The sequence below is a fragment of the Chrysochloris asiatica genome, unplaced genomic scaffold, assembly GCF_000296735.1.
Source record: "Chrysochloris asiatica unplaced genomic scaffold, ChrAsi1.0 scaffold00059, whole genome shotgun sequence".
Taxonomy (NCBI): Eukaryota; Metazoa; Chordata; class Mammalia; order Afrosoricida; family Chrysochloridae; genus Chrysochloris; species Chrysochloris asiatica.
The window spans coordinates 12,475,959-12,487,935 of record NW_006408577.1 but is presented as its reverse complement, the minus strand read 5'-3'; the positions used below and the strand labels follow the sequence as shown (position 1 = coordinate 12,487,935).

The window sequence follows — 11,977 nt, the reverse complement described above, 5'->3', positions numbered from 1 at the left end:
TGTTTCTTTTTGTTGTGCATAGGGTCGCTATGTGTTGGTTCTGACTCAATGGCACTTAACAACAACAACAGTTCTTTTTTTTATTTAAAGAAATGAAATGTAAAGATTAGATATCAAAAAGTTTGGTATTTTTATTTTGAACTTCTGTCAGTATTTATGGCTATTGTTATTTTTAAGTTCTGGCAAGTTGGTTCGACTTAAAGTGACCCTGTATAGGGTTTCTGAGGAACAGCTGGTTGTTTTGAACTAGCAACCTTGCATTTAGTAGTCCAGAGCTTATCCTTCCCAGCCACACAAGGACTGCTGTTGTTGCTAAATGCCCACGAGTCAGTTTCAACACAATGTGACTCTGGATATGGTTTCGGAGGAGCGGTGGGTAGGTTTGAACTGCTAAACTTACATTAGCAGTCTGGTTCTTATACTACAGGGTCACACCAGGACTAGATGGCTAGAAATAAAAAATTTTATACTGTCCTTCAGAAATACATGACATCACTGTTCAACTAAACCCGTTAAGCTTATACTTTCAAGCACCTTGGTGCTTAGAAAGGTACAAAGGATTTGTTTTATGGAGAACTCTCTGATCAGAAATTGCATTTTAGGCAGAAGCTATTATATTACTAAGGGCACATTAATAACAAGTGTTGATAATTGAGGTTTATTGTTGCAAGAATGCTGCTTTTTATTTCTGTAAGAAATGGCTTGCTATATTTAGGTTGTGGAGAATATTTCAACTCTGAGATTTGCCTGAATTTTACAATGATAATATATTTTGACTTCTCTATGCTGCTATAAGATAAGCACTGGGCAGCAGACCACAAGGTCGGCAGTTCAAAACCACCAGCTGCTCCTCAGAAACCCTATACATGGTTGCTATAAGTCGGAAAAGATATGATGGTGCTTAACAATATGATCCATATATTTTAATAAGCATGGGAAATGATAGTTTACTCTTGAAGTTGTTTTACAATTTAAAGGGATCATTGTAGATTTTTATTGTCAATACAATTACATTTATAATTTTAGTACCATTCAAATACTTCCATAGTGATTACCAGAAACCTGTTTAATCTTTAATGATGTTTTATTTGTTTAAATGTACTTGATATTGACTGATAAAATTCAAAATATTTCATAATATGTTATTAAGTGCTATTGTGTTGGTTCCGACTTATAGCGACCCTGTATAGGTTTTCCGAGGAGCAGCTTGTGAGTTTGAACTGCCTACCTTGTGGTTTGCACTCCAGTGCTGATCCTACAGTGCCACACCAGGAACCAATATACATTAATAGTTCTATTTATTAAAAAATTAAATTAAAATGTAAATCCCTTTAAAATTATTTTTTTAAATATCTAAATTGAACTTTCCTAGTTAACAACAACAACACGTTAAGTCCTGATATGGCGTTGTAAGGTAAACACTAGACTGCTAACTGCTAGGTCGAAAGTTCAAACACAACAGCTGCTCCTGGGAAACCAACTCTATGGCACTTTGCAACAATATCAACAGTTCAGAAAAAAATGAGTTTATTACAAACAATACTAAAGTAAACACTAAAGTTTACTGGTATAAACTATTCTGGTAAATCTTTTAATACTATCATGCTGATTGATACTTTACTTAAACTTTATGACACATTCCAATATCACTTTTTAAATAGTCTTTGAAATAGTTGAAAAAATTTAGAACCTACAGCACCATAATTTTTTCCCCAGACTTTTATTTACACAGTTTGATTACACTAATTTCTTAGCTATAAGCCCTATCATCATAAGGAAGTACGGTGGCGCCATACAATAAGCACTGGATTGTAAACCACAAGTTCCAAGGTTTGCGCCAGCACACCAGTGTCTCTGCAGGAGAAACAGGAGACTTTCTGTTCCCATGAAGATTTAAAGACTGGGTTTCCCAGGGAAATCCAATACAGTGTCGCTATACGTCGGAACCTGTTCAGCTACACTTAAAAACAACAACATCATCATATCGTGAAGCGCTGGTGATGCTGTGGATAAGTGTCGGGCTGCTAATCACAAGCTCAGCTGTTCAAAGTCAGCATCCACTCCATGGAGAAACATGAGGCTGGCTGTTCCCATAAAGATTTACAATCTCAGAAACCATTCGGTGCAGTTCTACTCTGTCCCGTCGGTTTGCTATGAGTTGGAATTGACTTGATGGTAGTGGGTATCATCACACAGGATTCCTGGTGGTGCTTTTTTAATAAACATTGGACTGGTAACCACAAGATTGACTGTTCAAACTTACCATTCACTCTACGGGAGAAAGTTGAGGCCCTCTACTCCCTAAGATTTAAAGTTTCAGAAATCCCATCTAAGGCCTCTGTGAATATTTTGGGTTTTATGGTCATACAGGTCTAACAATAATCTTTCCTGCTGAATGAATATGAATGTCCACATTCCAGCAAAAAGCAAAATGGAAGTAAGAAGAAGCCAAAGGACTTGATCAGGCACTCATGGTTAAAACTGGAATGGGGACATAATGTTCTTCCCATCAGATACAGTTTATTTCCTTACATCATATTTTGAATAATAATTATGGAAGTAAAATTGTGGACAGATAATCTTTTTCTGTGTGTGTGAGCAGCAGATATTCTTGAACCAATGTTCATGCTTAAAATTTATGTATTTGTTTAAAGATTTCACAGTTAGCTTACTGCATACTCGAGTTTTTACAAAATACTGTGCCTATCCTATCTAAGTTCAATAGCAATTGCGAAAACACTAAGGAAGGATAAATAGGCAGTCTTGTTTGCCCACAGAGAAACTACACATTTTAAGTTATAACTGCCCTATCTGCTCTAATCAGTGGCTGCATAGTTGAGTATGTAAAGGTAGAATTTTATCCAATAACACGCGGTTTAATTGGAAGGGAGCCTTAAAAAAAAACCCTCAGCAGTAGAAAGTCCTGTATTCCATAGGACTACAATTTTATTCATTTAATTTTCTGGCAGTAGTCTGATTTGGTTAAAACATGCTACACCCAGAAAAATAAAATATAAACACCAGACATAAGAATCCAGAGGAACAATTTGATTTAACTTGTTATGCCCACATCATATAATAGAAAAATTTTCTGGAGGCGTTCATGAATCTAGGAGGGCAAAATAGACCCTTTTTCTAATATAAATATAGGCAACACAATCATGTGAATGTAATAAATGGAAATCAGATTGTTCCTAGATAATTAGTACCAAATGGTAGAAAACCCAACCTCTAATTCATTGCCAAGCCACTAGAACACAGCAAAAAAGCAACTAGCACAGTCAAGTAATGGAAATTTCTCAATGTATGCCTGTGTGTGATATGTGTGTGTGTGTGTGTGTGTGTGTATATATATATATATATACACACACACACACACACACACACATATCACACACACATACACACACACACTGAGCTATAGTAGCGTAGTGGCTGAGTCAGGTTACTAATCTCACGGTCAGCAATTCAAAACTACCAGTGGTTCCATGGGAGAAAGATTAAACTTTCTACTCCTATAAAGATTTACAGCCTCGGACCCCCTATATTGGGTCACTATGAGTTGGAACTGACTTCACAACACATAACCACCATCACCATATGTATATATGACCCAGTTGGTTCTGACCCATAGCGACCCCGTATAGGATTTCTGAGGAGCGGCTGGTGAGCTTAAACCACTGACCTTGCAGTTCAAACCAACTATCAGTTCAGCACATTAACCCACATCACCATATGGGCACTACCAATGGATATTTTGTTTACCAGAAAAAGACCCATAATTGAAGTCATAATGAGGAGATATGTAAACATTCTGTTGAGAAGAAGAAAAAAGGTAACTTGTCAATCTACAAATGAGAACACATTAAATGAAAAATTCGAGGGACTACAAATATTATACATATGAGGAACTGGTTATAAGCTTAAAGTGGTATGGGATAAACATTAAGGATACATGGTTTTTCCTTTGTAGTTAGTTAAGCATGTCTTTTAATTAACTCATATTGTTTTCTTATATGTTGTTGTTATCAAGTGCCATCAAATTAGTTCTGACTCATAGCAACCATATAGGATTTCTAAGGAGCAGCTGGTGGGCTTTAACCAACAACCTCGCAGTTAGCTGTCCAGTGCTTATCTTACAGTTCCATGCCTAATCAAAGTGATATTGAGCAGGTATTACTAAAACAATAAACAATAATCCAAATGATGATATGAAAAGAATAAAATATTTCATTCAAGTCCTATATTATAAATCCAGATCTTTTCTTTTGTTCATGATATACACACCCAGCCTTGTAATAAACATTTCCGGTTGTCATCTAGGTGGCAGAAGTATGACGGACTATAAAAAGTTCACAGAAAAATTACAGTACTTTTCAATTCCATTTTCCAGAAACTTTTTGAAGCCCATTTGTAACATTAACTAAGTGAAATATTGATTCTTTATTATTTGTTGCCCCCAGTCAGCTGTGTCAGAAAATGACTACTATCTACCCAGATGCTCAGGACACAAACAGGAACCATGCCAGCCCCTCTGTTTTCTCACAGCCTAAGCAATCCATCAATAAGATCCTGCAAGTTTTACCTCTAAATTGTATTAAGTCCAAATGACCCTCCTCCCTCCCCAGGACTATTGAAATAGCTTCTTATCCAATTTCTGGGACCTGATCCTTGTCTCTTTGCAGACTATTGACACTACACAGTGATCATATATTCCCAAGATCCTCAGTTTAGGAACACTGGCGACTGAAGGATAAACACTGCACTGCTAACCATAAAGTCGGTAGTTCAAACCCACCAGATGATCTGTAAAATAAATATGAAGTTTTCTGCTCTAGTAAAGATTTATAGCCTCAAAACCCAGTAGAGGGTTGCTATGAGTCATAATTGACTCTGTGGCAGTGGATTGGATTTAGTGTTTAAAAATAACCCCCAAAGCCTAATAATGAGAATTTTAACACATGGTGAAGAATGTAATCAATGCAATGGAAAAATGTCTGTAAAAATTGTTGAATGAGAACCTACTTTTCTAAATTAACTTTCACCAAAAATTAATAAAACATTATTTAAAAAGTAAACCTCCAGAGTTGCATTTGCAAGGTTATAAGTCAAATAGACATTTACTGTGCACTTAACACGGGGATGCCTATCTTCCTGACACTCTGTGTTTGAAGTCTACTTAGTGTTCTATAATTGTGGTTGTGAAGTGCCGTTGAACTGATTCCAATTCATAGCCACCCTGTATAGGGTTTCCAAAGAGTGGCTGCTTAGTTTGAGCTGCTGACCTTGTGATTCAAAGCGACCTTGCAGTCCAGTGCATTAACCTACAGCACCACACCAAGATGCCACTGTTCTCTAATACCAGTGTTCAAATTTCTTAAGGGAGAGCATATGTAAAACATTTCTAATTGAACATAAATTTGCTTTGCTGCAGACTGATGGCAAGCTATTAAACAAGAGGTATATATATTATGAATTTATATTTTGCTTATTTATAATTTCACTCTATGTTTTTTAAATGTAATTTCATTATTCTGTATGATTAACAGACCATCAGTAGAGTAACTATTTTCAATCATGGCAACATCTCATACTTACAAAATAACTGTAGGCCATTTAATTTATTTAGGTTTGATGTCAGAAGAATAGGATCCTACTTTAACAGATACATGTATACATATATATAGCTGCACTTTTTAGTTTCACAGTTACTTAAGAAAACTGAAAATAAAAAATGAAATAGATATTTTTCATAATCTCTTTCAAAGCATTGTTATTGTTAAATGCCATCGAGTTGGTTCTGATTCACATTAGAAACATTAATGAATACATGCAAAAATATCTTCAGACCAGTGTTTTTTAGCAATTTAAAAATGGTCTTGAGGTCACTTTCGTTTAAGAAACAAGTAATTTCTATTTTATTTTCCTTAAAGAAAATGTGCATCCTTCGAAGTCTATTAGCAATTTCAAATAACATATGACAAGCTGAAAAGTGATATGACAATTTTTATGTAAAGTGGAAAGAAGAGAAAAGAACAATGATACTACTATGAAAAAAGAATATAAGTAGATTTCAAGGTTATAATTTACTTTAATAATGATAATGGCTACAACAAATGTTAAGACACGTATTAAATGTAAAAATTATAGATTTTTTCCATTCAACCTTTTAGTTGTCATCTTTGAAGCATTTCTAATTAGAGATATCCAGTACTGTGGCATGCACAATGCCTAAGGTACTTATTTAAATGAGTTAACCTCAGGATAGATAATCCATTGTATTAATTGGCTTTTATTTAAATAATTTTAGAGGTTTTATAAAACTCAATGCATAAGACTTGCTGAATAGGTTAATATACTCACAGGCAGTATGTGTATCACTTGCATATCAATTTTCATGCTCACTGCTTGTAATAGTTATCACAATCAAATGGCCAAAGAAACCGAAGCACAGGTCATCTCTTCATCCCTGCTGCTTCTTCCCATTTCTGAAGCTGACTTCGTAACCATGTGTGTTCACCAGTGCACATTCAGAAACCCCAAGCCTGACCCAGCTCCTTCTCAGCTGCCTCACTATTAGTTAATGGCAGTGTCTGCTTTGGTGTGATAAAATAAGTGGATGCTAGTTTAACCACCAGAGAAGTCCCAAACTTCTCTGCTCTATACAAAATCTCTGTCCTTCCATATGATATCCTTAATTATCCTTCCACAGAAAAACAGGACACACAATGAGCCAGCTTTGGTGTTCCTCCAAAATGGTGATAGATCATATTTAGCTTCTTTGTCAACACAACAGCTGAAGCAAACTGCCTGAACTCCACCAACAACCATCTTATTATTAAGGTTGTGTGAAGTGCAACCTTAATAATAAGATTATTATTATTTGATTATCTTTATGACTTATTTTTTTCTTCAGCAGAGCCACAAGGTTAGCAATTTGAATCTAGTAACCACTTAGCTGGAGAAATATGAGGCTTTCTGCTCCAGTAAAGTTTTAAAGTCTTGGAAACCCTATACAAGGTCGTTAAGAGTCAGAACCAACTCCGTGGCACACAACCACGTTCAATAATACCAAAAAGAATGGTTCCTTCATTTGAGGAACAAAGGTTGAAGAAGGAGTTTTGAGCTAATATTCTGTACCCCAGGATAGGTAAGACAAGAAATGTAAGACTCCTGATAAGAATTAAACATGGTAGTTGTGAAGAGAAAACCAGTTAAGAATCTATAATAAAGTTATAGCCTGAAAAAGATGCTCCAGGATCTCATTGCACATAACATAGATGCATAGGTACCTCGAACCCAACCTCTCTCATCTCAGTCATATTAACTCCACTGATAGAAACCAAATGGTAAATAGTCTAGAAGATGAAAAGGGTGAGTTTAGAAGAAAGAACCTTTTTTTGAACCACTTCCAGGACTACCAAGTTTGAAGCCCTGAACACAACTGCTTCACCGTGAGGAACTGTTGAAATATTCTAATGTTGCTCTTGTTGTTATTAAATGCCATTGAGTTGTTTCTGACTCACTACAACTCTGTATAGCATTTCCAAGGAGCTGCTGGTGGATTTGAACTACGGTTCTTTTGGTTAATAGTCCTATGTTTAACCTACAGCACCATACCAGGAGACCATTCTAATATTGGTGGTGGTGGTGTGTAGTGGAGTTGGCTCCGACTCATAGCAACTCTGCATAGGGTTTCCGAGGCTATAAATCTTTACAGGAGTAAAAACCCTCATCTTTCTTCTGTGGAACTGCTTGTAGTTTCGAACTGCTGACCATGAGGTTAGCAGCCCAACTCATAACCACTAAGCTACCAGAGCTTCTTAGATATCAAAAATTTATGAGCTAAAGAGTTCACCTAGGTATTAAACCAAAATGGACTTGCAAATGATAATTTACAATAAATTTTTTTCCAATTTAGTCAATTTCAAAATTGTGTTTTAGTTCATAGTATCACACCCATTTAATCCATTGCCATCAAGTCAGTTCACACTCACCATGACACAATAGGAAAGAATAGAATTGCAATGTAATAGTTTCCAAGGTTGTAATCTTTACAGAGGAATCCTGGTGTGACGCTGTGGGTTAATGTGCTGTACTGCAAGGTCGGCTGCTCAAGTTCACCAACTACTCCTTGGAAACCCTGTATAGGGTCAGGGTCGCTATGAGTCATAACCGACTCGATGGCACTTAACAATAACAACAATCCTTACAGAAGCAGACTGCCACAGCTGTCTTCTGGGGAAAGGCTAGTGACTTTGAAAAGCTAACCTTTGGTTAGCCACCGTATCACCAGGATTCCTTAGTATCATGCCATAAGTTACTTATATTTTTAAAATATGGATTAAAATATATATGAATAATAGTAGTAATAAAGCTGATTCAAACAAAATAAATCTAAATATATTTTATTTGGAAAAAATAATGTTTTATACCCCATTCCCCATCAAACAAAATTCTCTTAAGCTAGAATCACATAGGGAACAAAACATAATATTGGGAAAACAATTTTAAACTAGGATAACTTAGAAGTAAATAATTTAGCTATAAATGTTTTAATGTTGTCTACAGATACTACCACTTATCTTAATGTCTGAAATACAATTGCTTCATTCTCAGTAGAAACGCTTGCTGTGCAATAGGTGCTGGTTTTAACAGCCTACTTCCAAACACCAGGGTTAGATTGAACATGACCATTAAACCAAACTTTAAACAGTAATCAGTAGAAATGAAAGACTATGCCCAAAACAGAAAGACTATATTAAAACTTAACACCAAACTGAACTGAATTATTTTTAAAAACCTATGAGAAAAGAGTTAACTGGAACATTTCTGGTCTGAACTACCTTGTTGTTGTTAGGTGCCATCAAATCGGTACTGACTCACAGCAACGCTTTGTACAACAGACCAAAGCACCACCTGGTCCTGGGCCAACCTCACAATTGTTGCCATGCTTGAACCCATTGATGCTGCCACTTTGCCAATCTATCTCACTGGGGATCTTCCAAATAATTCTAATTTTTTTTTATGAACTTTGTTTACTTATCTTCATCTTTATCAAAGTTTAGTTTTAATTTGCTGATTATAATTGTAAATATTACAGAGCTTATGATCAAGACATGTTCACATATTCCATATACTTACTGGTGATGTTGATACTTGGGTTATTCTTAACTGGTTTTCCAAATCTTGTACTTTGTTTTTGAGTTCCATATTTTCCGTTTCTAAATCTTGAATCTAAAAATCAAATGATTATTGAATAACTCTCAAATATTAATTCTTGTAAAATACTGACTACAATATTGTCTGCCATAATACATAGGATCCCATATTATTTTAAATATTTTCATACTCTTTCGTGCACAGGGGGAAAAGTCTTTTGATGAAACTTGGAAAATATTGGACAGTTCTAGCCCATTGAAAAGACATATTATTAAATTAAAAAAAAACATTTTTATGTGCAAATTTCATGTTCCTATGCCTCATCTTTGTGTTGTTTATTTTTTCTGTTGTACTCTGCAATCTATACCCATAATCTCGGAGTATAACCGCAAGACAGTGAAGCTTGTTTATGATGATTTGGAAGAGAGTGGAGAAAGGGTGTAATTTAATTACAAAGGAATCTGATCTGCATGGGAAACCACTTACCCAGCATCTGCTGCTTCTGCTGCTCTGATCCCCATGAGAAGCATCAGGAAGTGAAGCAAAGTCACATGAGAACACTAAGTTCTTGTGGGAATTCAATATAAAATGGTTAAAAACTGTGCAGGGGATCAGGAATGAAAAATTATAGGAACACAGTGAAAGCAGTTCCAATTAGTGTGGGGGAAATTCAATGGCAGGCCTTCTAAGTTTGTTTGATGATATGCAAGTTTTCCTGTCCTTACATCACATAAATATGAAATAAACAACCTTAGTTTACTCACTCTTTTCTGTAATCCTGCAATCTGTTTTCTCGTTTCAACATCTTTTCCTCCAGATTCTAGAAATTTCCTGTACGCTAGGTCGAATGCTTGGCCAATTGTTAAAGTTATCTCTTCAGCCTTTATCAGATTCAAACAAAGAAAATTTGGGTTTCAATAATAATAAATCAGACTATGAACCAAGAAAAATATTCACAGGAGATTTTTTTTATAACATTCACATGAGGTATTTCAAGATACTCTTAGGGTGCAATAACTAGGGAAAGAGATGTAGTAAATGAGCAAAGTGGCCTATGCTAACATCATTATTCAATGTCTTTTAGGTGTAACATACCCTGGCATAGCATGGGGGGAAAATCAATTAAATGAATAGTTGTTGAACTTAGAAGTTCAGAGTTCTGTTCAATTCCTCATCTTTTTCTTCCTGGATTGTTTTCTTTCTTTCCTCAATTATTTAGTGCTTACGTGAAAACACACTGCCAAGGGCAGTTGCTTCTCTTGCTTAGCTATTTATTTCCTCTTCCTAGTGAGAAGAGTTTGTTAAATCAGGCAGGTTAACTTGGAAAATGCTAGATGGGTGGAAACTATGGAAAACTTGAGATATGCCCTTTCTAAATGGGGCAAATACTACTCAATTCAGTTATTGTTGGCTTCTGGAAATGGGCAATTCCAGTTTAGAGTTGTCAGATCTTAAATGTGTGAGTTGAGGTCAGAAATCTGAATTTTTAAGTAATGTCTCCTAGTTTTAAGTGATGGTAAACAGTTCTTGTTTTTGGAGAACACACTGACAAATGAAAAAAATATGTTATTTTAATTTGGTAAACAATTAAATTGGTAAACAAGTTACAATCTCTAATCTATCAACTCTCTGGTAGCGTAGTGATTACGAATCAGGCTGCGAACCTTAAGGCCAGCAGTTCGAAACTACCAGCTGCTCTGCGGGAGAAAGATGAGGCATTCTGCTCCTGTAAAGATTTACAGCCTCAGAAACCCTGTACAGGGTCACAATGGCTCAGAACCGACTCGACGGCACTTAACAACAACAACAATCTATCAGCTAGAACCTGCCATACATATCATAAATCACCACCTAATTCCCATCTACATCTCAACTGGTATCACAAAGTCTTGCACATAGCAAACACTAAATATTTACTTAACATTATTAAAAAGTTTAGTAAATACATTAATAGCCTAATGAATCTTAAATAGGTCATATTTAATAATAGCTCCAGGTCACAGAAACACTTCGCATTGTTGTTAGGTGCCATCGAGTCGGTACCAACTCATAGCAACCCTATGCACAGCATAATGGTCCTGGGCAAACCTCACTACTGTTGCCATGCTTGAGTCCATCGTGCTGCTACTTGGCCTTTCCTTCTCATTGGGGATGTTTCTCTTTTTCTCTGACCCTCCACCTTACCAAACATGATATACTTCTCCAGCAACTGGTCCGTCCTAACAATATGTCCCAAGTATGAGAGACGGAGTTTGGCCATCTTGGCCTCCAAGGAGCACTCTGGCTGCACTTCTTCCAAAACGGATCTATTGGTTCTTTTGGCAGCCCATGGAGCTTTCAATATGCTCCTCCAACACCGTAACTCAAATGCATCAATTCTTCTACAGTATTCCTTATCAACTGTCCAGCTTTCACATGCATATGAGGTTATTGAAAATACCATGGCTTGGGTCAGGAGCACCTTAGCCTTCACAGCAACTCACAAGCCACCACAGTACAACAAACTGACAGATGAGTGGTGGCACAGAAACACTAGCAGTGACATATTAAATATTAAAAATGCCATGGTTTAATCTATTGCTAAACCAAATACTTTGTGATAGGCTATGATCAAGTGAATAGAACATAAATTTAAGCTTTTGACATTGTTATACTTTTTATTTACTATTGCCTTAAGGAAAATTTTAAGCCATAAAAATACTTATATTTAATGCTGCTAGCTAAAAATACTCAAAATATGTGCATGCAATTATATATGAGGACTTTTTTTTTTTTACCAAAAGACTTGTAAAATACTAAAATAAGAAAGATTAAA

General features: G+C 35.8%; 1 protein-coding gene across 3 annotated transcripts in view; it reads right to left on the bottom strand.

Moving 5' to 3' along the window:
- Positions 1–11,977, bottom strand: part of GULP1 (GULP, engulfment adaptor PTB domain containing 1) — a 191,984-nt gene that overhangs the window by 53,563 nt on the left and 126,444 nt on the right. For all 3 annotated transcript variants that reach the window (XM_006864034.1, XM_006864032.1, XM_006864033.1), the window contains 2 exons: positions 9,927–10,043; positions 9,145–9,237 (listed from right to left, as the gene is read on the bottom strand). In XM_006864034.1, the coding sequence (XP_006864096.1) occupies positions 9,145–9,237; positions 9,927–10,043 (210 nt within the window). The remainder of the gene's footprint in view (positions 1–9,144; positions 9,238–9,926; positions 10,044–11,977) is intronic.